Here is a 26,016-nt window from a genome sequence, read left to right as displayed (position 1 = left end):
CAGTAGTTAATGGCCCAGTGAAGACTAGAATCCAGGCCCCCTCTTCCAAGTTCCTTCCAACCCACCTTGCTGCCACATCTGGGTCCTCTTCCTAGCTAAGGCGGGGCTTACATGAGATTGTTTTTGTTCTGAGCTGTACGTGGCCACGGGAAAACCTCCTCTTCATGAAAGGATGGCCACCACCTCTTAACAATAAGCTGATACAAATTCTAATAAAAAAAAAAAAGGAAGCTGATACAAATTCCAATAAAGCATGAAATACAATGATCAGGAATGCCTTCCCACGACCAGAGCCAGAGAGCGTATCTTGCCCCTGAGGCATTCCCCCCAATGGGACACATTCTCCTAAGGTCGATGCGAGAGATACAGGTAGCAGTGACCTCAAAAATTGCCATTTTTCTTTCTTATGCCTTTCTCTAAGAAGCTTGATAGCTCATAAAAATGAACCGTGATCCTTAAGTCATTTCAGAGAAAAGAGTGTAGCTTTTGCTTTAGAATAACATAGCTCTGGGACATGCATATACATCAATGTACTTTTTGAGAAATTACCACAATTCCGTGGAGAATAAAGCATTAATCCTTTACCGGTGGTCACTGCTTTACATCTTAAAAAAGAACATTTACGTGGGTTTTTCTTTCCGTGTCGAAGCATAAACCCAGGACGCAGGTTGCTGTCCCCATTTACAGATGAGGAAACAGAAGCTCAAAGAAGTTATGTGACTTAGTCAAGTTCCCACAGTTCATGGTGTAATACAAATTTATGGCTTAGTCTCTAAGACTCTAGTCTTCACCACCTACCTCACTATCTTTCTAATCAACTCACTTATTTAGCAAAAGGCCTGCCTCAGGCCAAAGCAAGATGTTGCCAAGCCCCAATTCTCTGCCCCTGGAGCCCGCCTGGCAGATTAGAAATCCCTTGGGCCTTTACTACTCAAAGTGTGGTCTGGGGACCTGTAACATTAGCACCCCCTGGGAGCTTGTGGGAAACGCAGATCACCGAATCAGGCGGCACGCTACTGAATCACAACCTGCATTTTGACGAGGTCGCAGGTAATTCACAGGGACTCTGAAGTCTGAGAATTCTGGGGCAGACACTCAACCCTTTGGGTAAGGCACGGTCTCCCGTCAGGACTGCCCTTCATCAAGTGGAGAAATGGAGAGGCAGATTGGGCCGGACGGCCAACGCCATCAAATTAGCTTGCTGCCTCGTTTTGCAAAGGGGCATCTTACGGCAGGAAATAGAGACACTCACTGGGCAGGTGAAACTGGTTGCTGAAAGATCAGCTCCATCAGGGCAGCCCTCTGGGGCACAGATGAGTGTGTGGAAGCTCTTGAATGCGCAGGGTAGCCCTGGGGCGGAGGTGGGACACCAGCATAGAACGAGACTCTAGACAGCCAGCAGGCCAGGAACTGCTTCCTAAATTTGTCCACAAAACACTAGATTCGATCTTTCGTGTGCGATCAGACGGCAGATTGATAGCTTCCTGCGCCTCTCTCCTATCCCTCCCCAGGCTGGTGCAACTGGTGTGCGCTTCTATCCCAGAAAAGGTACCTACGCACCTCATCTGTAAAATGCGGCTGTTTTTATTTATTTATTTTTTCAACGTTTATTTTATTTTTGGGACAGAGAGATACAGAGCATGAACGGGGGAGGGGCAGAGAGAGAGGGAGACACAGAATCGGAAGCAGGCTCCAGGCTCGGAGCCATCAGCCCAGAGCCTGACGCGGGGCTCGAACTCACGGAGCGCGAGATCGTGACCTGGCTGAAGTCGGACGCTTAACCGACTGCGCCACCCAGGCGCCCAATGCGGCTGTTTTTAAATTGGAGGAGGGAGGGCGGTATGAGAAATAGAATAAGCTGTCTCTTCCAGAGCGTGGTGTCCAAATCACAGATGGTGTAAAAGACCATGCGAAGTCATACATGGACGGACTTCTTTTAAATTATGATTACAATGCAATGTGTACTGGCAAATATATAACCCTTCGCACCTGTGCTTTAACGGGCACTATTATCTAGAATCGGGTTAAAATGAGTATTTAGGTGTCCTAAAAGTGGGTGTAATTAACACAAGCTATTAAGTGAACAGCAGTACCAGGGGAAATCGGATACCAGTCGGAAAAAAGGAACAGGATCCGGGCAAAGCCGGCCGTTAGGTGCCCCGGGAGGGGGCGCAGTACTTGCCAGCTTCTGTCCTTCTGGAGTCTGGAAAGCGCACCAGGGGTTGTGCGGGTCTCAGGCCCCCCGCGGGGAGATGACGCGCCGGAGGCCGGGTCGGGCCCCGCGCGCCGCCCCCCCCTCCCCCCCCCCCCCCCCCCGCCGCCGCCGCCGCCGCCGCCCCTCGTCCGCGTCGCCACCGCCCCGGCGCCGGCCGCAGTCAACGGCGCGAGGTGTCGGGTTACGGCCGGGGCTTGGGCCACAGCGGGAGGCTGCTGGAATGACAATGACGGCCCCCAGGTCGGAGGAAAACAACTCCCCCACGCCCCCCCCCCCTCCCGGCCCCCCACCTGCGGCGCGGCGTGGAGCGGAGCGGGACGCGGGAGGAGGCGGGCGCAGCGCGGGGACGCGGCCCCCTGCCCGGTCGGGAACAGCGGGGGCAGGGATAAGCGGTCCGCCACACTCCGGCCCTTGGAATTAAGGCCTAGTGAGGTGGCCTTCATTTCAAAGCCGTCCCTGACTTTCTGTGCACCATTCCTGACAGCATCCTTGCTGTTCGCCGCGTCGCAGGGACTTCGCCGTGAAGCCATCGGCGCCTTCCCCTCTGCAAGTCTAAGACCGAGATCCAGGCCACCAGGCTTTTCTCGGGGTCTCCTGTTTCTAGAAAACTTGGGTCTCATCGGAGCTCGGGGGAGGAGGGGAGGAGGAGCGGGCACGTTTGTCTGGGCTTCTGTTAAGTGCCTGTTGTCCCCTGGGTCGGAGGAAGCTAATTTGTGCAAGCCCCGGCCCGGGAGTGGGGTGGGCGCCACCGGTCACGAGAGGAAAGCTCTCGGTGGGGGGGGGGGGGGGGGGCTCGGAGACCTCGCAAACTCCACACGGAGTCCACCGGTCCGTGGGCTTCTGGACGTCATTCTGGACGGCTCCAAGGTAGTGAGTGCACCGTGGTGTTAAGAACTCAGCCTCTGGAACGCTGCCAGGCTTTGAATAGGCAAAGAACTTAGGCTCTTGGGCCTCAGTTTCCCCAGCTGTAACGTGGAACATCCAGCTCAAATGGTCCGGAGTAAAATTAAAAGAGTTAACCTTCTCATTTTTTTTTTTTTTTAGCAAAACACATATGTTTACATATGTTTAACAAAATACTTTCTTTTAAGGTTTACTTGTTTTTGAGAGACAGACAGCAAGCGGGGAAGGGGCAGAGGGAGAGGGAGAGGGAGAGCACGGATCTGAAGCAGGCTCTTCCTTGACAGCAGAGTGCCCCAGGCAGGTCTTGAACTCACAAACCAGCTTGAACTCACTGTGAGATCATGACCTGAGCCAAAGCCTGCGGCTTAACAGACTGAGTCATCTGGGGTGCTTTCTAAGCTAACATTCACATCCATGAAGACCCTAGAGGTCTGGCACAGTGCAAGAACTATTGTTAGCAGGGGTTGGAGAGCAAGTTTCTCTAAGACGTACAAAGTGAACATGTCATTTTTCTACAGAGCATTCGTGTCTGTTTCAAGGTGTGTTTCAAAATATATACTTAGAGGTATGGCTGTCCTGTTAAAATAATAAAATGCAAAATGTGGCTAAGGTTTATACAAATATTTTTGTTGTCACACCCACCGCTTATCTTTTTCAATTTTAACAATCAGATCATCCAGTAAGTTCTGCCTTGCCAGGGAGCACACCTTCTATATTTTCTAATTCCCTGTGCTTTTGTAATTTTGCTGCAGAATTCTCTCCCAGCAAATTGGTACATTCCTAGTAACATGCCTGCTGCTAAGCAGCCTCTGTCCCTGAGGGGTTCCCTGGGGAAGAGGGAGGAATGGCTTGGGGAGTCACCACCTAAGGTTCCACTGGGTCAAAGGCTGCAACGCAGGCAGACAGCTGGCCTTCTAACTCAAATGCACCTCATTTAGGATAGGGACTCATTCGGCTAAGGCAAAGGAGATAATTAACTTTTTAAAAAATCAGTGGGCTGCTTTCAAAAAATTGAGGTGCTGTTTTAGGCCAAGCCTTGATATGTTCATTGCGATTAAGTTAAATTATTCCTCTTCCCTACAGAATTAAAGTGACAGGTAAGGAATCACCACTAGGAAATCATGTGATGTCCACAGTGTGTTAGGATAGTTGGCTTTGTTGTGCCTAGCTGAAAAGAGCAAGACTTTATCCTTCCGCTCTCCCTTCTGTTCACCAGAAATTCGGGAGGGTCCTCCCCACATCCTGCCTCAGATCATATCTGTCATTTTTAATTTGGGGGATGAAGTATAAAAACATACCCCCAAAAAGTACGTAAAACATAAGTCCCAAGACTAATTAGTTGTTGTGAAAAAAACACTAGGATCACAGCCACCCAGGCTGTGAAACTCTTTAAAAAAATTTTTTTTCAACGTTTATTTATTTTTGGGACAGAGAGAGACAGAGCATGAACGGGGGAGGGGCAGAGAGAGAGGGAGACACAGAATCGGAAACAGGCTCCAGGCTCTGAGCCATCAGCCCAGAGCCTGACGCGGGGCTCGAACCCACGGACCGCGAGATCGTGACCTGGCTGAACTCGGACGCTTAACCGACTGCGCCACCCAGGCGCCCCTGGGCTGTGAAACTCTTGCCAGCCACTCTGGATCATACACCTTCCCCCTCCCTCTCTCCTAGCAGTGACCTCTATCTCCTACACTGTTACACAAATATATTTTTTTAATTTTTTTAACGTTTATTTATTTTTGAGAGATAGAGTGTGAGCAGGGAAGGGGCAGACAGAGAGGGGAGACACAGAATCCGAAACAGACTCCAGGCTCTGAGCTGTCAGCACACAGCCTGACACAGGGCTCAAACTCACAAACTGTGAGATCATGACCGTGAGATCATGACCCCAGCCAAAGTCAGACGCTTAAAAGACTGAGCCACCCAGGTGCCATATATATATGTGTGTGTGTGTGTATATACACACACACACACACATATATATATGGTATATTATATAGATGGATAGATAGATATAGATATATAGATCTATAGATATAGATATATATACATATATATATCACCTAAGGATGAATGGAGATAGATATAGATATAGATATAGATATAGATATATAGATATATATATCACCTAAGGATGCATCTGCATCCCTAAACAATATACCCTAGTTAAATTTTGCCTGTTTTTAAAACTTGATACAAATGATCACTTAGTATGTGTTCTGTTGTCCCTGGCTTCTTCGGTTCAATAGTATATCTTTTTTTTTTAAGCTTATTTATTTATTTTGAGAGGCAGGGGAGGGCAGAGAGAAAGAGACAGAAAATGCTGAGCAGGCCCCATGCTATCAGCACTGAAGCCCAGAGCCCTACTCAGGGCCAAACCCACAAACGGTGAGATCATGACCTGAGTAGAAATCAACAGTGAGAAGCTTAACCAGCTGAGCGGTCCAGTGGCCCCTCCGTATTATGTCTTTAAGATTCATCGCTGCTGTATCTGGGGCTTATTGGTTTTCATCGTTGTATAGTATTCCATACTTATCATTTACTTATTATCCCATACTTATGGTATTCTGTACATAGTCTTCTATGCTATTCCAAACTGTGACTATACCAGTCTGTTTTACTATTAGTGGACATTAGGATCATTTCCACTTTGGACCTATTAAAATAACATTTGTATGAACCTTGATGTACAGTCTCACGGTACATATCTACACACACTTCAACAGCCTTTATTCACAAAAGCAGAACTGTAGTCATGGAGTGACTGGGCCTCCGGCTTTATGGGATATTGCCAAACATATTTCCAGTTTTCATTCCCCTGTATTGTCCAGCTTTTCAATTTTGGAGAATCTAGACTCTCGAGGATGAGCACCTTTCCTTATATTTACTGGCCATTTAGATTTCTTCTTTGTTGAAAGAAAGTCATTTGCCCATTTTTCTACTCTTATTGCTGATTTGGAGGAACTTGTCCTGTATTTTGGGTGCCAGCCCTTTGCCCTGAGGTGCTGTGAAAATCGCCCACTAGGGTTTGCCTTTTCGCTAAACTACAGTCGGCTTTTGATGAACAAGACGTAGTCCAGTTCCCCAGTCTTTCACTGTATAGATTGTTCCTATTGTAAGAAACCTCTCCCTGCTCCAAGTCCTGAAAATATTCTTCCGTGTCATTTTTTTTTAAATAAGTATTAACGGTTTGCTTTTCACAGTTAAGGATAGGGGTGAGGTTTTGAGTTAGTGCCTTAAAAAACTGTACTTGCTAGACGTCCGTCCTTAGCAACGCAAGACAAACACCCTCAAGATTCTGGTTGTGGCCGCTGTAACCTCTGGTTTTTCTGGGCCCCAGGCTGCCCGAAGTGGGGAAGGCCCAGGCACTGAGCAAGTTTCACTTTCCAAACTGCTCTAGCCTGGCCAAGAAGAACTCTGCTCTCAAAGGCAGATGACGCAGACTTTCGAGCTCCTCTTTTTCCCCTGGCGTCCCCAGGGCAATTCACAAAAGGGGGGGGGGGGACACACACCCGCACCCACCGCCGGGCTCCCAGGGGTAGAGCCCGGAGGGGGTGGAAATGACAGGGCGGCCATCCCAGCTGCCAACTGCGCCCAGAGTCCCCGCAGGCAGTTCTCCTCCAGCCCCCAGCAGCTATGTCTAGGCCTGGGAACTCTCTGGGAACCAGGAATATGGCCCACCTCTCTCCGCCGTCACTTCTAGCCTCTGTTGTCCCCAACAGGATCATCTCTAGAAACTGAAGCCTCCCAGGAGACCAGGAGGAGGAGTACGCGCGCGCGGAGGAGCCCTGAAGAGAAGGAGCGGAAGGGTGAGAGGCCCTTCAAGTGCCTTGGGACGGGACAAGCGCCCCTTGGCCAGGGCCTGGTGGGGGGTGTGGGTGGAGGGGGCGGGGGCGGGGGCCACCGCAGACAACGCTGAGAAGGGTCTACAGGAAAACCTCAGAGTGAGTTCCAATTTTCCAGCAGGGTCTTCCAGCACACCCCGCCCTTCTGGAAGAACTAACGCCTTCCTCCCCCTCTCCTCCCTCAACACACCTTACAGCAAGTGAAGAACCCGAGAGGCGGAGTGCAACATACTTATGACAGGAATGCAGCTAGCAACATTACTTAAACGCAAAACTTGGGGAAAAAAGCTAAATATCCCACAAAAGAAATGTAGCTCTAAAAATTGGCATATATCCGTAGGATAAAATACACAGTCAATATGCAGTATATACAGTCACTCATAGCATGTGATAGAACAACACTCGATGCATTGCAAAGTTTTTCATAATATTACGTTAAGAAAAAAAGCAAGTTAGAAAATTGCATGTCCAATCCCTATTTCTTTAAAAGGAGTTTATTATTCATATAATTTTAAGAAAGAGTAAATGGAGAATATCAAAATTTTTCTCTGAGGAGTGGAATTAGGGGATCTTAATCGTTGTGTATACTTCCCCCCACCCCCGCCTGGTTTTCTTTCCATGACTGTTTGCTACTTTAAGAATCTAGCTACATTTGGGGGCGCCTGGGCGGCTCAATCGGTTAAGTGTTCAACTTTAGCTCAGGTCATGATCTCACAGTTAGTGGGTTCGGCCCTGCATGGGGCTCTGTGCTGGAGCCTGGAGCCTTCTTGGGATTCTGGGTCTCCCTCTCTCTCTCTCTCTCTGCTCCTCCCCTGCTCACACTCTGTCTCTGTCTCTCTCTCTCTCTCAAAACTAAACATTTTTTTTAAATTTAAAAAAAAAAGAATCTAGCTACATTTGAAGGAGAAAGGGAAGAGAGAAGGATTCAAGACGTTGACAAACCTGCCTGGCTTGTTGGGGGTAGGGGTGGATCTGTCATCGAGGTTGGCATCTAAGTAATCAACCGGGCGGCCAGGGCTACATCCCCAGAAAACTAAGTCGCGGTAACTACTGGGGTCATTCAAGCGTCAGATTCAAAACCAAAACAAAACAAAGCAAAAAACTGCTGCTTCCTGTTTCAAGAAGACCAAAATTTGCTTTTCTGCTCCTTCTTGTCCGAATAACCCCACGCGGCGCTTAGATCGGCGCTGCCTGAGAACGGCCCAAACCAAGGAATAAAATAAGCGCCCTCCTATTCTAGTTATTCCGTTTTTCCGCTCATCTTCCTCCGTCCCAATGAACGCGCTCCCTACGAAATAAAAACCAACCCCAATGGTTACATTTGCTGTAATCAAAGGTTGTTTGACGCGCCCGCCGCCCTCGACAGAAAACGCCAATCTGCACGGCAGCCAGAGCGGGGATCCTCCCCTTTCCTGGACACTCTCCCATCCCCCCCCCCTACTCCCCCATCGTCCTCCCACGCTGGGGGGCCAGCCTCCCAGACGCTCCCCGCAGCTGGTCCGGCACAGAGCAGTCTCTCCTTCCCACTCTCCCTCCTCACTCCTCCTCCAGATCCTGGTCCTTGTCCTGCTCTTTCTCTTCTGTCCCCCTTGCCCTCCCCGCACCCCCCCCCCCCCCCCACCCCACCCCCCCCCCCCCCCCCCCCCCCGTCTCCCTCCTGGAAACCGAGTCTTCAGTTACTCAGAAAGGCCCATCCTTTGGGCTTAGCCACCAGAGGCAGCTGTCACCTCTAGGCTCTGCCCAACTGCTCTACCAAGGTCACCACTGATTCTGGTTTTAGATCCAAAAATCATTTTTGTCATTTTATTTGACCCACGAGTAGATTTTTCCATCGTTTCTGTTCCTTCTTGCTTCTTCCACCCTCTCCAGGTGGTTCCCAAGCCAAAGCCCTCTCTGGTGTTTCTGCCTTTCCTCTCGGATCTCTCCCTTCCAGTTCCTCCACTTCCTCCAACCTTATTTTCCTGTGATTTTTTTTTAAATGTTCAGATTTATAGAAAAGCTGAAAGAGCAGTACAGTGAGTATGCACATACCCTTCATCTAACTATTCCACTAACCACTCGCCCGCTCTTCCCATTTTGTCACACGGCAAAGTTTATTAGACCATGCTTCATCGCATACACTTCCAACAAAGCCACTCTACTGTGATCACATCTAAGAAAATTAACATTACTTCTATCTCATCCAATACCTATGCAAATTCAAATGTTCCCAATTGTTCCAGACATGTCTCGCCTAACTTCTTTTTTATCCAGTATCCAACCCAAGTGCATGAAATGTACTTTTTTTTTTAAGTTTATTTATTTTGAGACAGAGAGAGAGAGCTCAAGAGCGGCAGAGAGAGAGAATGCCAAGTAGGCACTGCACTGGCAGCACGGAACCCGATGCGGGGCTGGAACTCGTGACCTGAGCCGAAACCAAGAGTCTGACACTCAACCAACTGAGCCACCCAGGCGCCCCATGAAACATATTTATGTATTCGGTGCTAATATCTCTTTCACTTCTCTTAATATAAAATAGCCTAACACGTCTTTTAAAAATGACATTGACAATAAAATAAAATAAAATAAAATAAAATAAAATAAAATAACATTGACTTTTTTGCAGCCTTCAAACCAGTTGGTTTGTACATTGTTTCTGTTCCGAATTCCTGACCTTTTACCCTTTGGGCTGCCCAAGAATTTGATTTTGGGCTTCCTTTCTTCTCTATTTATGCTCATGCTCTTGGTGATTTCATCCAGGATTGTGGCTCCGGATGGCTTACCTATGCCAATGACTCTCAAATATATGTTTTCAGCCTGCGCCTGTCTCCTACCCTCTCAACTGCTTAGGAGCGGTCTCACAGACGTTGCAAATTTTGTAACTAAACTCCAGGTCTTTCTCTTTTGAATTGATGGCAACTCCACCTTTCCAGTTATCCAAGCCGGAGAAACTTAGAATCATCCTGGACTCTGTGTCTCACCGTGTCTTACATTCTACATCCAGTGGGGTCTGGAAATCCTGTCCACTCAACCTTCAGAATATGCTGGGAATCTGGCTACTCTTCCCCACCCCCTTTGCTTCCACCCTGGGCCCGCCATCCTCGCCATCTTCGGTCTGTTGTCTGGATTATTGCCGTTGCCTGCTAACAAGTCCCTCCTGCCCTCTCTGCTCTGCTGCAGTCTATTCTGAACACAGAACCCGACAGCTCCTTTACAAATTCACGTCCCCTTATATTACGCCTCTACTCAAAACCTTCCAATGTGCTCAGTTGTCCTCGAAAGTAAAAGACGAAGCTCTTCACTAGCCTAGCAAGGCCCCCTTATCGCTCTGACCTCATCTCCTATGACTCCTCTGCCTCCTCCCTTTCTTTCATGCCACTCCGTCTATTCTGAGTACACTGAATCTCAAGCACACCAAGCCTGATCCTGACTTAGGGCCTTTGTACTAGCTGTGCGCACTCCCTCCAGATCCACGTGACTCTCCCTCGCCTTGGGCCCTTGCTCAAGTGTCATCTTGTCGAAGAGGTCTAGTCCAACCACCCTTCTCAAAGTTGCAATTGTCCACCTGCATGTTGTGCCAATGCACACACGCAAGCACACTTCTGACCCCTTTACGTATTTGTTTATTTCACACCTATTTGTTTTCTCCATAGTATATATCACCTTCTAACCTGCTATACAATTTACCTATGTGTTACATTTATTTATCTTCTCTGCTGCTCCCTGAAAGGTAGCTCCCTGGGCGGCAGGAATAGAGGTGACCTGAGGTCCTGAGCAAAGACCTGAAGACCCGTGAAGAGATCTAGAAGACGACGACAAGGAGAAGGGGTAATACACTGGACGCATATATAAGAAAAGCCTGTGGAAAGCACAGTGCCTGACAAGCACTGAGTGAGCACTGGCCATCATTAATATTTAGTCTGCCCCTCATTCCAGGTGGAAAAGTAGTGCTGAGAATTTAATGAATGGTTTGTTATTAATCCAGCTATGTTTATTAAAGGCTACTTGGCAGGCAGGCACTGGGTAAGAGGCAAATGTCAAAGACTGATAGTCTACAGACACCTAACCATGCCTCGTGGATCCAATCAGGAGTCTGGCTCTCCCAGGCTGAGCACAAGTCCTGCTCTCTTTCTCAAACATATGCTCTCAGCCACAGTTTTTCTGGGCCTATCTATAAAAATGAGGGAGGTGATTGATAAAAAAAAAATAATAATAATTCCTAGAGTTTAGTTAATTAATGGCCAGTTCGTTTTTTATGCAGGGACCCTCCTGGGACTTGGACAGAAAATAACAGTGATTATTGGGACTGGCAGCTTCATTCTCTGGGTTAACTTGGTTTGACACATTCTGCTGTGTATTATAACAAGCACAGTTTTGACACACCCCTCCTGTCTCTGTTCCCAGACTCCCAGAGAGATCAAAAGGAAATGCAAAGCAGAACTTCGCAGATTTGGATATTGAAACAGTCTGCATGGCCGATCTGAGTCAAACATTTGAAATCCTTTTTTATAATCCCTTGCTCTCCAATCTCTCCAAATTACCAGGACTTGAGAAAGGAGAATGTATTACCCGCTTCTCGTGGGGCGCATTTGTTTCCCACACATCCTCTACCCCCAGTAAGCCCAGAACCCTCTCACTACAGGTCCACTCCAGCCCTGCTCCAAGCAAGTCAGGCTCCAGGCCCTGGGGGGAATCCCAAATGACAGCAGAGGCCAAAAAGAACCCTGCCAACAAAAGCTGAGTTAGGGGCTCCTGTCACAGAGAGAGCTTTCTGGGCATATTCTCCTATATAAAGTGGACCTGCTGAAAACATGAGACCTCTCCTAAATCAGCTTTTAAATGAGCCATACTACTTTCTAATGCATCTACCCAGCGTCAGACTGTCTGGGGAAGAGGTGGAAGGGGAAAATGCACTTGGTTATCGGGATAATTTATCTACGTGGCCCCAAATATCAACAAGCTGGCTGTGCCTGTGTGCTCCGTCTTTGTCCAGGCAGCTGTCCCTCAGCTGCCACATGTGTATGGAGAATGCCCACAGGGGAAACGGTAATGGGCCGTGCTCCTGCAGCTCCCCAGGCCCTGGACTCTCCCCCCAGCACACTAGCCCACGTGCCCTTCTCCTAGGTTCTGAGGGAGGCATCCACAAGTTCCCTTGGGGGAGATCTCAAAAGAGTTTCCATTTTCTTTAGCATCCACCAAGGGTTAAGAAGCATGGAGGGGCGCCTGGGTGGCTGGGGGGGGGGGTTAAGCATCAGGCTTGGGCTCAGGTCATGATCTCAAGGTTCGTGAGTTCGAGTCCCCCATTGGGCTCTCTGTTTTGCTGTCCGCGCAGAGCCCACTTTGGATCCTCTGTCTCCCTCTCTCTCTACCCCTCCCCTGCTCACGGGCTCTCTCTCTCTCTCTCTCTCTCTCTGTCTCTCAAAAATAAATATAATAAGTAAGGAAAGAAAGAAAGAAAGAAAGAAAGAAAGAAAGAAAGAAAGAAAGAAACCCTGTGAGTGTATTACAAATTTTACAAATTAAGTTCCTTATATACAAGGCACCCACTATGACCGGGTGGCCCTAGAAACATGATTGTTGCTCCAGGGAGAGACAGACTATGAATGCCTTAGGACTCAATAATTCTATATAAGGGCAAAACATCCTGGCTGATGGCATGGTACCTCATACACATTTCCATCCCAGCAGAAGCTGGACAATCTGGGACGGATGGTGTTTCACTACAAGCTCACGTCACAATTATTTCCTTCTGGTCTAGTCGTTAGCCACCAACACCTTAGCAGGTCTCTAGTTTTCCTAAAAATGTGCTTCAATCATCTTTCAAAAATTAAACTCATAAACATAATTCATTTATCTGTATTATACAAAATTAATTTTTTTAAAAAATCCAGAAGCCTGGGCTGGCTCTTGCAGGCAGTAGAACACCCCTGGGTGGTGAGCTGTGGAACAAAGGTTGAGCAACTTGCAATTATTTTAAAGAAATAAAGAGGTTTAGATGTTTTGTTAAGGTGACTTCTCTGTAGAAAGATTCCATTTGGAATGTTTACCACTTTGGACATCCCACATACATACACTCATTAAGAAGTGGCCCTGTATTCTGTCTGTGCATGTAGAGGTGTTGACATCTGTCACGTTCGCAGACAATAACAATAAATGATAGTAGAACACCATTTATGGTAATTTGTACGTTGGTGACCGCCTAAGGAAGGTACGGCTTGGAACCCTGTCTTTGGCCCCCAAAGTACCGAGTGCGCGGCCTGTCACTGCCCCGACACTAGGAGAATGGCTTTATAAACAAATTAGGGGACCACTCTTCACCTCAACATCGCATCCCATCACTGGAACTGAGATAATGACGTCTGCCTTGCTTCTCTCAAAGGGACATCAATGAGATCATAGATGCCCAAGCTGAACCAGACACCAGACACTAAAAACTCCCCGAAAAGGGTCTGTCTGACCCCCAAGGTCAGGCAGTGCCTGTGAAACTCCTCTGCCGGCCTCTGGGGACGCAGCGGTGCACCTGATCACATCCCAGGCTTTGAAGCTATCGCCAGGGCTCAGCCAGACCGTGCGGGCACAGCCAGTTTCTCAACACGCAGCTGCGGTCGGGTGCGCGTCCGGGCCGCCCGCGCGGCTCCCGGGCTCCCGGGCCTCTCAGTAGCGACCCCGAGCCTGCAGGATCCGCGCCCGCAGTTGTCCGCGCCGAGTCTCAGCGGAGCTCGCTCCGGGCGGCGCTGTTTGTTTGACCTGGGTCTCCGCCTGCCCCGCGCACAAGGCGCGCGCGCGCACCCACCGCCGCAGGGGAGAGGCTGTATTTGTGCTGGGCTGGAGGGGGCGGGGGGTGGGGAGGGCTCGCGGGGAGGGGCGTGCCGGGTGGGCGGGGGCCGCGGGGGGAGGAGCGTGCCGGGAAGGCGGCGGTGTGGAGGGTCTGGGATGGGGGGACGTGCCCGGCGGGCGGCGGGGAGGGGAGGGGCGGGGCGGGGCGGGGGGCGTGCCGGGCTGGCGCTGGAATGTTCATTGAAATGGGACCCGCAGCGCGGCGCAGATAAGGCTCGCGGAGCAGCGCCCAGGGCCCCCGAATCAGGGCCCGCGCCGCCCGGCCCCGGGAGGCCCGAACGGAGGAGCCCCGCCGTCCAGGGCCGGATGGTTCCCCGCTTTATTCCCGAGGCGTGGCGGGCGCGCGGGAGGCGGCTCTGGCGGGAACGCTACACTTGAGTGAAGGCGGGAAGCCGGCCAGCGGGGTGCTGGCGACGCCCGGGAGAAACTGAGGGGCCGGCTGTCTTACAAACCAGCGGTAACAGAAATCTCTTCGCCCCGCTCCCCTCTCCGCGCCACCCGTGCGCTTCCCCTAACCCCGAGATTCTCGCGCTGGTTTTCTGGGGTCCAAAGACAGCGCCCCTGAAAGCGATCTCAGGCAAACCGTTAACAGGGCCCCCGACAGCCGTTCGGGGAAAAGACGGTATTCGATCCCTAGCTCCCACTGTACACTCGAAATACACACTCCAGATAGATTTAAACCTAAACAACGAAACCGTGCAAGTACTAGAAAGAAGAAAACAAGGGTGAATTCCTCCCTCACCTTGGCGTGGGGAAAAGTTTTCTCACTTTGACTCAAATCCAGAGACGATAAAAGAGATTAATGCAAGTGACCACGTTTCAAAATGCATGACAAAAAAACACTATAAAAGAGGTCAAAAGACGGCTGACAAACAGGAATAAAATGTTTGCACCATGTAGCACAGATACCCCAAATCGCTGATCCATAGAAAACCCTTAAAATTAACAGAATATGGGGGGGGAGGAATACAATTTGAATGGATGTGTGTGGATTTTACATCTGTATGTATATTACACACGCGTATGTACACAGAGACAGATGTAAGTATCCTTTAAAAAGATAAATAGGTGTTCTCACTCATGATTAGAGAAATGCAAATTAAAACAACGCTGAGAAACCATTTCTCACCTCTCAGATTTGTGAAAATTAAAAGGTATAATACACTGCGTTGTCCAGACTGCTACCAGGGAGGTGGACCCTCATACATCGCTCCTGGAATGCAAGCCTGTACAACCATTCTGAACAGGAATTTGGCAACGCCGAAAGAAATTACATATGCGTTTACTCTTGACCCACAATCCTACTCATAGGTATATGCTCTGAAGATACCCTTCTAGCAATACAAAAACACTTAGCAACAATGTCATTCATTACATCATCTGTAACTGCAAAATACTGGGAAAATCTAAACACTCATTCACAGGAGAGTGGCTGAATAAACTATGGCACTTTCGCACAATGAAACACCAGGCAACCGTACAAAAGAATAAGGGAGATCTCTTTGAACTGAGAGGGTGTGGTTTCCAGGATATATTGTTAAGTGGAAGAGCAAAGTGTTAAGAGTATCTCTGGGAAGGAATGGAAGCTGGGAGCACCCCTTGTTCTGGGGAGGAGCCCGTGCTAGCCCGGGACCCTTCCGTGTGTGACGGCAGGTGATCCTGACTTGTGAAGGCATGGAAAAGGATGCACCAGTGATCAACCAGCCTCTTGAATATGACAATCAGATTCACACCGTAGATTCTGAGGATGAAAATATTATAAGTAAAAAATGGTCTCCCTCATCAAACAGGTGAAGTTAAGCACATTAACGTCAGTCCACCGGATTAAGAGTGTACTGACAACATTTTATGATAAAAGTTCACCTGTCGTCTCCCCTACTGGACTGGATACTCCTGGAGGGTCTTGGAATGTATGCTATTTATCTTTGTGTACTAACAGCCTTGCAAACTGCTATATATATATAGGGTAACCATATGTTGTGGTTTGCCTGGGAGAGTTGTGATTTATGCCTGACATCCCATCCAGTTACGGTTTCCTTTCTTCTAAAAATGTCCTGGTTTGGCGGATGGATTATCTGATTACCTCTTCGTAATGGAGTGGGCACTCAGAAAACAACGACTAAGTTGAACAAAATAATTTGGAAAATATTAAAGTAATAGTTTCAGTGAAATTTTAAAATGTGTAGTGAATTTTCCTTAGAAACGAGGGTGCCTGGGTGGCTCAGTCTGTTAAGCCTCTGACTTTGGCTCAGGTCATGATCTTGCTGCACCAGAGTTCAAGCCCCACATCGGGCTCTGTGCTGACAGCTCAGAGCCTAGAGCCTGTTTCAGATTCTGTGTTTCCCTCTCTCTCTCTCTGCCCCTCCCCTGCTCTCGTTCTGTTTCTCTCTCTCAAAAATAAGTAAACATTAAAAAATTAAAGCAAAAAGAAACAAGGGTGCTAGGAAGTACTGAGGAAACGAGTAGGGAGAAACATAAAAAAATATGATTACTAAGCAACTGCATTAATCTTAGTCTCTGTGTGCTCTACAGGAAAGAGCACCATACTGAAAATGAAATGTGTGAGATCCCAAACAGATTTCTTAACCTTCTTTGTCTTGGTTTTCTCATTTGTAACCTAGAAATTATTTTGAGGATGTTCTGAGTTATTTTTCAAATCTCCATTTCTACTCTTGGGGATTCAAAGTGTGACCAAAGAGAGTGGAGGGCAATAGCCTTTGCTTATGACACAGGCATATGATAGAAAGAACCAGAAACCCTGTCAAGAAAACCTGGATTGTAATTTTCCTCCACTCTTTGGTAGCTGTCACTTATGGTTTGGGACCATAAGTAACTTCTGTGTTCTTTATCTGTAATACAGAGACAATTAAGTTAAAAGAAAAAAAGAGAAAAAAACATTTTTTTAATGAGAAAATTCAGGGGTGCCTGGGTGACTCAGTTGGTTAAGCACACTGACTCTTGATTTCTGCTCAGGTCCTGATTTCATGGTTGGTGGGACAGAGCCCCACGTGGGGCTCCACGATGACAGCATGGAGCCTGCTTAGGATTCTCTCTCTCCCTCTCTCTCTGCCCCTCCCTTGCTCAGGCTCTCACCCATTCCCTCTCTCCCTCTCTCTCTCTCTCAAAATAAGTAAAGTTAAAAAATAAAGTAAAAAACAAACGAAAAAAATCAGTGAGATGTTTTGAAAGGGTTTGCTTTAAGACCATAGTCATGCATGCTGCGAAAATAAGGTTCCAAAGATCTGTGCCAACAGTCATGAATAGTGAGAGATTTTCAGTGTCCTGACTATATCGTAGACATGGAATAGCTTATTTTGAGCAAAGGAAACGCAGGTAGAGAGTGCACAGACATTGTTGTTGCAGGAGGGATATCCTGTATTGTAAAGCAACAGCCGCCCATGGATAGAATTCGAAGCATAATATCAATACAAAAAATCTTAACAAATGTCACTGATTTACAGCAACAAGGACTACCCATATTATGCTACCTTGTCAGGTAAGGAAGGGGAAACATTTTTTTTTTTTTAAGAAATACATGTATCTGATCATATGTGTGGGGGGGAGCACAAAAAGAATAAAGTGATGAGACTGGGAGTGTGTAGGAACTGGGGACGGTAGGGGGGTGGGAGATGGGGAATGAGAATAGAAAGGATAAAGGTGTCATGGTCATGTCTTTGAATATATCTTTGTGCATGATTTTGGCTTTTAGAATTATGTTAATGTTTCACATACTCAAAAAAAAAACCCACATTATCATAATACTTAAAAATGGCTCCTGCCGAAAGAGTGGCAAAGCAGAAAGTGCGATGGTGGGCAGTTCAGAGTTTGCCCAGCCCTGGGTGGACCAAACACTTCTAGACCAGTCCCCAGGGTATCCCAGGGACCATCCCCAGGCAAACAAGACAGATTTCTTTATCCAACAAATGTTTACTAGAGACCTACTATGTACCAGTTGCTAGCCTAGGCCCTGGAGATATACTAGGACAACAGACCCAGAGCCCTAGTCTAGCCTAATGGGGATCCTGCTACAGTGTAAAAGACCTTAGTTGATCTCCTACAAGCCCAAGGCGCCCCAGCACCAGACTTCATTGGGAGTTGCTTGTTGTGTATCGAGTTTTAAAGAGGGAATCCCTTCGTTTTAGTCTGAAAAAAATTGGGGGTGGGTGCAGCACAGGCGGGAAGACCTTTGTTAACCCCGAATGGGAAGAAGTTCAATATACTTCATGAGCAGATTCTGTATGATGGTATCACACGGCTTGGGAATAATTTAAAAGTCTGTCTCCTGTGCAAGAGTGGGGTAAGATAAAAGGCTGAGGCCTTTCATTTCCTTAGTATGTTAAGCGCTTGGACAGAGCTGGCCCAGGGTAGGGGTTTCAAACGCATTGGTGGACCTAGTTTGGTTTGAGGTTTTATTTATTGTGTGACCTAAGTGGACTAAGGCCACTCACACCCCTGGCATGACCAGCTCCATCTCATTTTAAGAATAGAGATGGTGGGGTACCTGTGTGGCTCAGTCCCTTGAGCAGCAGACTGGATTTCTGCCAGGGTCATGATCCCAGGGTTGTGAGATCGAGCCTCGCGGAGGGCTTGTGCTGAGTATGGAGCCTACTTAAGATTCTCTCTCTCTCTGCTCCTATCCCTCGCTCTCCCTCCCGCTCTCTCTCTAAAATAAAACAAGAGAGAGAGAGATGATGTTTCCACTCCTGAGCAAGGGAGCACATCACCTGGCACCACACTGTCTAGGCTGTGCCCAGCTCTGCCTAACAGCCTGAGAACTCCCCAGCTTTTCTGCTCTCCACCCCTGCCGGCCTTACTCCTGGCCCGTCCCCATGACCCACCCACCCTGGCCTGGTCGCTCATGTCCCAGTTATTAGGGTTGCAATTGATGTGGGGAGAGTAAGACCAAAGTTATCGGTTCCACCTTGCCTCGGGGCGGGGCGGTTTCCAGGGCTCCCTAGCTCTAGAGGAGGAGGAAGGGGTGTCACCGAGGTCCGACCTGTTTGCCGCAAAGTCCAGGTCCCGGGGGTCCTGGAGGTGACTTGGGGAGAGAGCGAGACCCCAGCAAGCGGAGACCACGGAAAGCTGAGGCCAGTACCGCGAAGTACGCTCCCTCCCGGCTGCACGGCGCCCTCCAGGAGGCAGGACAGCCTGTCTCCCCGCAGGGTTGGGGCGAGAGCGATCGGCACATCTGTCTCCAGGGTTGCTCCCGGTGTGCGGGAGCCTGAGCCAAAGGCATCCCTTCCGTCAAGCTGACTGGTGTTTACACCAATCGCGAGGGGTCAGAAAGCCTTTTCCCGTCCCAACTCTCCAACAAACCAAGGAAGAAAAAGCAAAGCCAAACCCGAGAGCACGATTTGTACTCAGGGCTTTGGATGCCAAGACCATCCCAAGGTGTCCTTTTTCTAGGTCTTCCTCGAGCGCAATAGGCCACGGGGAGAATTTCAGCGTGGAATAAAGCGCTGACCGCGGGTTTGCGCTTGACGTCTTCACCCCGGGTCGCCTCGAGCCGCAGCTTGGAAAGTGGGGACTGAGCGGAGCTACTGGAGGGGGGGAAGGGGGCGGAGGGCTGCTCAAAGGGCTCTTAATGAAAATGTCCTAAATGCGTCCACTTTCGGAGGTCAGGGTGCTTGTAGTAAATACCCGCCTGTCAGACGTTTGCCTACACCACTGCGGAGAGGAGAATACGATAACTTTTTTTCTAGGAAGTCGTGGGATTTGATTCATTAATATGTGTCCTACATATTTATCCTGAGGAAATAACCCAAAATGTTGACAAGGGTGAAAGCACAAAGATATCCTCTGAAGTTTTGTTTACAGTGACAAAAACAGATATAATCTAAAACTATAAACACAGTCTATTATGGACCATCCATAACATGGACCACACTGGTTGTAATTTGTAATTTTTGAACATTGTAATTTTTGAATACATTTGTGAAAACTCTAGTGAAGTGCTGGACATGCTTATGATGTAAATTTAAAATACACAAACTCGCATATACCCTATGCCAAGATAGTGTAAAGAAGGAAGTGAGCTAAATGTCATTTCCGGATGAATCGTGTTTTCTTTTCAACTTTCTCTTGTTTCTACCCCACCCCCACCCCCAAAAGGTGTATGGTGACTTTTATCACTGAAAAAAAAACTTAAATAAATGTATGTCATTGCAAGATGTTGATGTGTCTGGGAGTTTCAGCCAGCCCTGCCTCAGGAGTCGCTTAACCTCTCTGATGGTGACTCATCGCTGAAAAAGACAGCAAGGAAGGAAGGAAGGAAGGAAGGAAGGAAGGAAGGGAGGAAGGGAGGGAGGGAGGGAGGAAGGGAGGGAGGGAGGAAGGAAGGGAAACTGGAAACACCTGGAGTGTAGCTTTGATGTAAAGATTAAATGATGTGATGTATAAGAAAGCATTACTTGGTTGAACCATCAAATGTGCCAAACTTTTGTGCCCACTAGACTGGGAACGCGAGTTCAACTTATCTAAATTTCAGGCAGTAATAAAGCCCAGACGGTTCTTGTAACATTGAATTCTCTTAGAAGGCTTACCTAAGAAACAGTTGATCTGAAATCCCAAAAAAGAACTCTAGATCTCATTTTGATTAAAAGGTACTTTAAAACTCCTTAGAGTCTGCTGAGACTGCTCACCCTAAATCATGTATTCTTTTTTTTTTTTTTTTCAACGTTTATTTATTTTTGGGACAGAGAGAGACAGAGCATGAATGGGGGAGGGGCAGAGAGAGAGGGAGACACAGAATCGGAAGCAGGCTCCAGGCTCTGAGCCATCAGCCCAGAGCCCGACGCGGGGCTCGAACTCACGGACCGCGAGATCGTGACCTGGCTGAAGTCGGACGCTTAACCGACTGCGCCACCCAGGCGCCCCTAAATCATGTATTCTTAATTGAACCAATGTAGCATGAGTAATAGCGGTGGACATTCACTGATGGCTTCATACACATTATCTCAATTCTCACAATCATCCTACGATGAGCCTATTGTTATCTCCGCTTTAAAAGTAAGCCTTAGTTTAGAGAGGTAAATACTTTAATCAAAGCCCACAGCTGTGTTCAAGAGCAAGGGCTAGACATGGACGTGTTGACTCCACCTTCCCGTTCCCAGCCACTGCACACCCTGTCTCCTTCCACTTGTTGCCAGCTGCGTCCAAGAGGAGTTTTTCTGAAAATCTAATGCTCCCCAGGGCTTCCCACCCCCTGGGGGCGGGGTTGGAGGTGGGGGTGAGGAGGGAAAGGACGACACCGAGTTCAGACACACTGAAAGTTGGAACGCTGAAAACAATCAACTTTAGGGAGATTAAAGGGGAGGAAGAGAAGGAACTAGGGAGCCCCTGTCTGGGGCCTTGAGAGCTGGGGCTAGTACGTTTCCTCCTCCCCACTCTTGGCCCCCGCCAAGAGGCCAGGGGGCTCCCCCAATATAGCTCCCTTGCCAAGTCTAGGCGACCGTAGCTGAGATGCTCCGCCTACGAAGAGGCCATCTGGGTTCCCCAGACCCAGACTCTGCTCAAAGCGAGAAGTTTCCGGCTGAGGCTACGCGTAGACGGGTCAAGACTCGCTCCTCCGGCGCCCAGCCTCTGCTCCCAGAACCGAGCTCCCCGCCGCGGGGGGACCCCACCCTGCGCCCACTTAATACTCCAGCATGCTCCTCCAATCCCGCGGGTGCGCAGCCGTCTCCGCCTCAGTTTTCCTCGGCCACGTGAGTGGAGAGTTGAGCAAAGGCCGGGCCGGAAGGACGGGCTCGGGTTGCAGAGCAAGGGTTCCACCCCCCCGTCCTCTCACGTCCCCCAGGAGAGCCCCGTGGACCGGGCTGACCTCTGCGGCTCCCTCTATTACCGTATTCACCCAGATACGAGCCGCGCGCAGCACCCTCTCCCATTTTCCTGGCTTTTGAGAACCGTCGACACAAACCAAACCTTTCCGGAAGGTGGCTGGGGGGGTGGAGAGGAATTCGAAGGGCGCGGGAAGAAAGCTCCCGAGGAGGAAGGTACAGATTAGCACGTGGTTCCTGCCGGAACCAATGAGGGTTAGCGATCTCGGCCTCGGTCACCCGGCCGGCAGGGATGGCCCAGAGGAAGGCGCAGTACAGGACACTGGGCGTCTGCCCGCTGCGCTTGCAGCGACAAGAGGGGAAGCTCAGGGCGACACCCAGAGGGTGACCGGGGACACCCCAGCCCCGCCTCCTCCGCCTTCGGGATGCCGCTGAACCCTGTCACCTCCACCCCCTTCTCGGTCAATGATATCCTGAGGCTGGAGCCAGAGCAGATAGATCCCGAATTCTTGCAACTCCGGGAGGCACCGGGGAGCCCTGAAAGCTTTCAGTGCCAGAGACCGGTCCCAGAACCGCGAAAGTCAGAGGTTCACAGCACCCGCAGCGCCCGCGGCGGAAACAGCGACAGAACCGACGAGTCGGGGTGTGCTGGTGGTCCCCCCGAGACGCTCGCAGAGATGGACTCAGAACGCGTGGAGGAGCCACGTAAGTACGCGCGCTCAGGTCTCGGCTTCTACAGGGGGATCCTGGCTGTGGGGTTGGTCATGACCAGTTGGCGCGTGGGGCTAACGCGCATCTCCTGGTCTTTCCCGCTCCGAGGGCTTCTATTTCCCCTTGTTTGAGAATTCCAAAAGGCAGATATCTCAGTCCCCTCTACCATCCCCTTCAGACACCCGGTGTGCTTCCTGCGCCCCCTGAATCGTAGGGGGTTCATTATCTCCATAGCCTGCCCTCTGCTTCGCACAAGCGCATCACCCCCAGTCACAGCCACACTTCCCAGAAACTCCAGCTTCCCTTTCTCACAGCGAAACGCTCTAGGTGTCTTAGCTCTGCTCCAGCACCACGGGTCTCCCCTGCCATTTCCGCGTCTCTCTACCCTAAAGCGTCTGCCCCAAGTGCAGCCATCAAAGCAGCCGGGCGCTTTGGGAGTGGAAAGTCGGCCGGCTCTGGGGCGAGCCGCAGCTTGGGGCTTGCTGAGTGGCCTGGCCAGCCCAGTCATCCTCCGCCCAGGTTCCTCCTCTGGACAAAGAGAGGTGGCGACCAGATCAGGTCGTGTCTGCGTCCCTAGGCCTGAACGGCTCTGCGGGCGCTGGCGGGCGCTCCTCCGCGTCTGGGAGCGGGGTAAGGGCAGCTCCAGGTTTCGAAGCTCTGGGAGACGACTCCGGGGGTCTCCGTACCTGGTCTCCGAAAGTGCCACGTCGTGCGCAGGGAAGCCAGGCCCTGGCACCTGCGCCTAGCCGCAGGAAGGGAAGGAGCGGGCATTGAATTGTGTTGCCTTGGCCCCTGAGACCTGGGAAGCTTCCGCAGAAAAGTGTCCACATTCCAAGGGATGAAGAAGCCACTCTTCTCTCTGCGCCTCCGTCTGCAGCCTCCGTGCGCATCTGGGGTCCGCCCGGCCAGGCCTGGCGTGTCGGGCCTCTTCCGCCAGGCCGTGCCACGGCCCATCCATTCAAGACTCAAACGAATAAGTAAAGGGACTAGTTCAGAGTTGTTTGTTGACTAGTGGCCTGGTTACTCACCCACTCCAGGAACCTGGAGAACATTAACCTTTGCTGTGTGTTCTCAGAGAGGCCTGTGGGTTTCTGCAGACTCTATAAACACTAATTCCCTCCGAGCTGCTCAGCCAACTCCTCGCTCACTCTGGCTTTGTTGAGAAAGGATCACGGTACTTGGACCACAGCTGTTACCTAGCAGCCGAAGGCACGCGCACCGCTTTCTCTTCAGCCGGGGAACCCCTAAGCAGCATCTCTTATGAGGCTGCCGTCGACTAACTCGGAGGAGGGGCCTGCGCCCAGCTCTAGGGACTAAGCCCAGGGCCGCTGCAATGATCGAACGTTCCTGGTGGAGTCTGCGTACCTCGCCTGTCCCCAGATCACCTTGCTTTCAGAGACCAGGGCAAGAGGGGCTGCAGACCAAGGGCGCTTGCTGCTGGCACGCACCAGGGTGTCACGCAGCCCCTTGGCCTGTGTGGTCAGCAACTCTGAAATGGGATCCTGCTTGTTCCAAAGAGTTGCTTAAGGTCAGTTGTTACTTTTCAATTTGCTAAGATTAAAATCCCCATCAATATTTTCCCTCTTTGCGAGATGTCCCCAGTTTCTCTGAGCACAAGCTGAAGGAAGGCCGAAGAAAGTTTTTATTTCCACAAACTTCAGCTATCAAACAGCCCCATCACCTCCTCCAGAAGACTGTGTCAACAGGGGTGGGGGTTTGGAATCGGGTTCCAACCCTCACCTTCCCTAATCAGGCGAGTTCTGCTCTACCTCACCCAGAACTCGCAGCCCCTCGGCATTCCTGGTTTTCTCCTGGCGTGATTTTCCATGAAAACTCGGCGTTTCCTCTCTACCTACCCTTGAGTTAAAACAGAGCTTAGCCAAGACAGAAGAGAGGTGGGGAGAAGGGGAGGAGAGGCTGTATCTCTGCGTGCTTCAGGCACAGCCGCCTCAGTCCCGGTGATCCGCGAGGGCACCAACCCTGGGAAGAGGAAGGCAGGGCGAAACCAACGCCACCTGCTTGCCAAAGACACCCAAAAGGAGAAAGAGGTCGCTTTTTAAAACGCCAAATGTGGGTCTAAACTTTGTACATTCCTCCAAGAGAACCGCAGTTTCCACGCCAAGAATCAGGAAACCGAAATATTTTGTTCAGTTTTATTCTATTTCGCTCATTTGGATTAAAGAGCATCACATCCAAGAAAGATGGGACGGGTCCCTGGTGCCGGTGGAGCACTTGATGACCAAAAAGACAAGGGTGTGGGCAAGGGTGGGGTGAAGGTCGGAGACACTCGGGGCACCCGCCCCTGACTTGGATCTGAATAACCTGCGATGCGCCCCGGACCACCACGGATAACCGGGCAGACAGGAACCCACTGGCAAGCGCGTCACCAAGTTTCCGCTCTGTCCCTAACTGTATCTCTATCATCTCTCTCTCTCCCTTTCTCTGTCCCCCCTTTCCACCCAGGGCGGTCCAAAGTCAATCTCCATCTAACAGGCCCCCACACTCACACTTGGTCCTCGAGGCAAAAGCTTCCCCAAACACCACCACGCTAGAATCGAACCACAGCGAACCGCCCCCTACCCCACCACCCACCCACAGACCTTCTAAGAAGAAAATGAAGTGGTCTTAGATTCTTGATCAACTACCTTTTGGGACAAGGCTGTCCACCGGGGACCCTGGAGTGGCAGCATTTACGTATGTTCCTGCAGATACAACAGCGGCAGAGCGTGGGGGGAAAGGAGCCTTCAGACGGTCCTGGGACGGGGGTGAGGGGTCGGCAGAGGGGACGGAAGGGGACGCGGAGTGAAGGCTGCCAGGGGAGAGGGGCGTCTCTTGGAAACCATGTAATTGCTTCGGGGAGCCAGAGGCTGGGCGCTGACGCTGTTCCTTCCTGTGCTTTTAGAGCCGGGCCTCAGCGCAGCCTCGCCCCTCCGCGGCGGGACCAGGGGGCCAGAGCTCGGCGTCGGCGACCCCGGCAGCGGCGCGCGCGGGACCGGCCCCGAGCAGCCCAAGGCGCGCCAGCGGCGGAAGCCCCGCGTGCTCTTCTCGCAGGCGCAGGTGCTGGCGCTGGAGCGGCGCTTCAAGCAGCAGCGGTACGTGTCGGCGCCCGAGCGCGAGCACCTGGCCAGCGCGCTGCAGCTCACGCCCACGCAGGTCAAGATCTGGTTCCAGAACCGGCGCTACAAGTGCAAGAGACAGCGCCAGGACAAGTCCCTAGAACTGGCGGGCCACCCCCCGGCGCCGCGCCGGGTGGCGGTGCCCGTGCTGGTGCGGGACGGCAAGCCCTGCCTGGGCCCCGGCGCGCCGGCTTTCTCGGGCCCCTACGGCGCCGCCGCGGCGCCCTATTCCTGTTACGGCGGCTACGCGGGCGCCCCTTACGGCGCCGGCTACGGCGGCGGCTACGCGGGCGCGCCCCCGGGTCCTGCGACGCCCGCACCCCTGGCCAGCGCGGGTTTCGGCGGGGGTGGCCCCGGCGCCGGCCCGCAGAGCCACCTGCCCGCCGCGCTGCAGGGCATCAGGGCCTGGTGAGGCGCGGTGGCTCCGAGACGCCCGCCGTGTCCCGGTGCTCCGTGCCAGCCTCGCCGCCCACCGCTTTCGGCGGCCGGGATGGAGGGCGGCGCTGGCGGAGTGACCGGATGGCACTTCTCCCCGAGCAATCCCTGGGACTGCGAATTGCCCCCGACAAGCCATCCCGCTGAAGGCCCGGGGACGGTCTTCTCCCCAAAGACAGCGCGCAGGGACTGCGCCGGCC

At 50.9% G+C, this 26,016-nt stretch overlaps 1 protein-coding gene across 1 annotated transcript; it reads left to right on the top strand.

Moving 5' to 3' along the window:
• The first annotated feature begins 21,979 nt into the window (after positions 1-21,979).
• Positions 21,980-25,793, top strand: NKX2-6 (NK2 homeobox 6). The gene is made up of 2 exons (XM_047090841.1): positions 21,980-22,259; positions 25,168-25,793. Exons 1-2 carry the CDS (start codon positions 21,980-21,982, stop codon positions 25,791-25,793), a joined length of 906 nt encoding a protein of 301 aa, XP_046946797.1.
• Positions 25,794-26,016: the final 223 nt, after the last annotated feature.

Source organism: Lynx rufus, unplaced genomic scaffold (genome assembly GCF_022079265.1).
Source record: "Lynx rufus isolate CCGP_SWC_20201006 ecotype Redwood Valley unplaced genomic scaffold, mLynRuf1.p SCAF_3, whole genome shotgun sequence".
NCBI lineage: Eukaryota > Metazoa > Chordata > Mammalia > Carnivora > Felidae > Lynx > Lynx rufus.
This window is presented reverse-complemented; position numbering and strand designations above follow the sequence as displayed.

Coding starts and splice junctions, on each gene's coding strand:
- NKX2-6 (XM_047090841.1), top strand. CDS start 21,980: ATGCCGCTGAACCCTGTCACCTCCACCCCCTTCTCGGTCAATGATATC. Junction 22,260..25,167: donor AGAACGCGTGGAGGAGCCAC/GTAAGTACGCGC, acceptor CTGTGCTTTTAG/AGCCGGGCCTCAGCGCAGCC.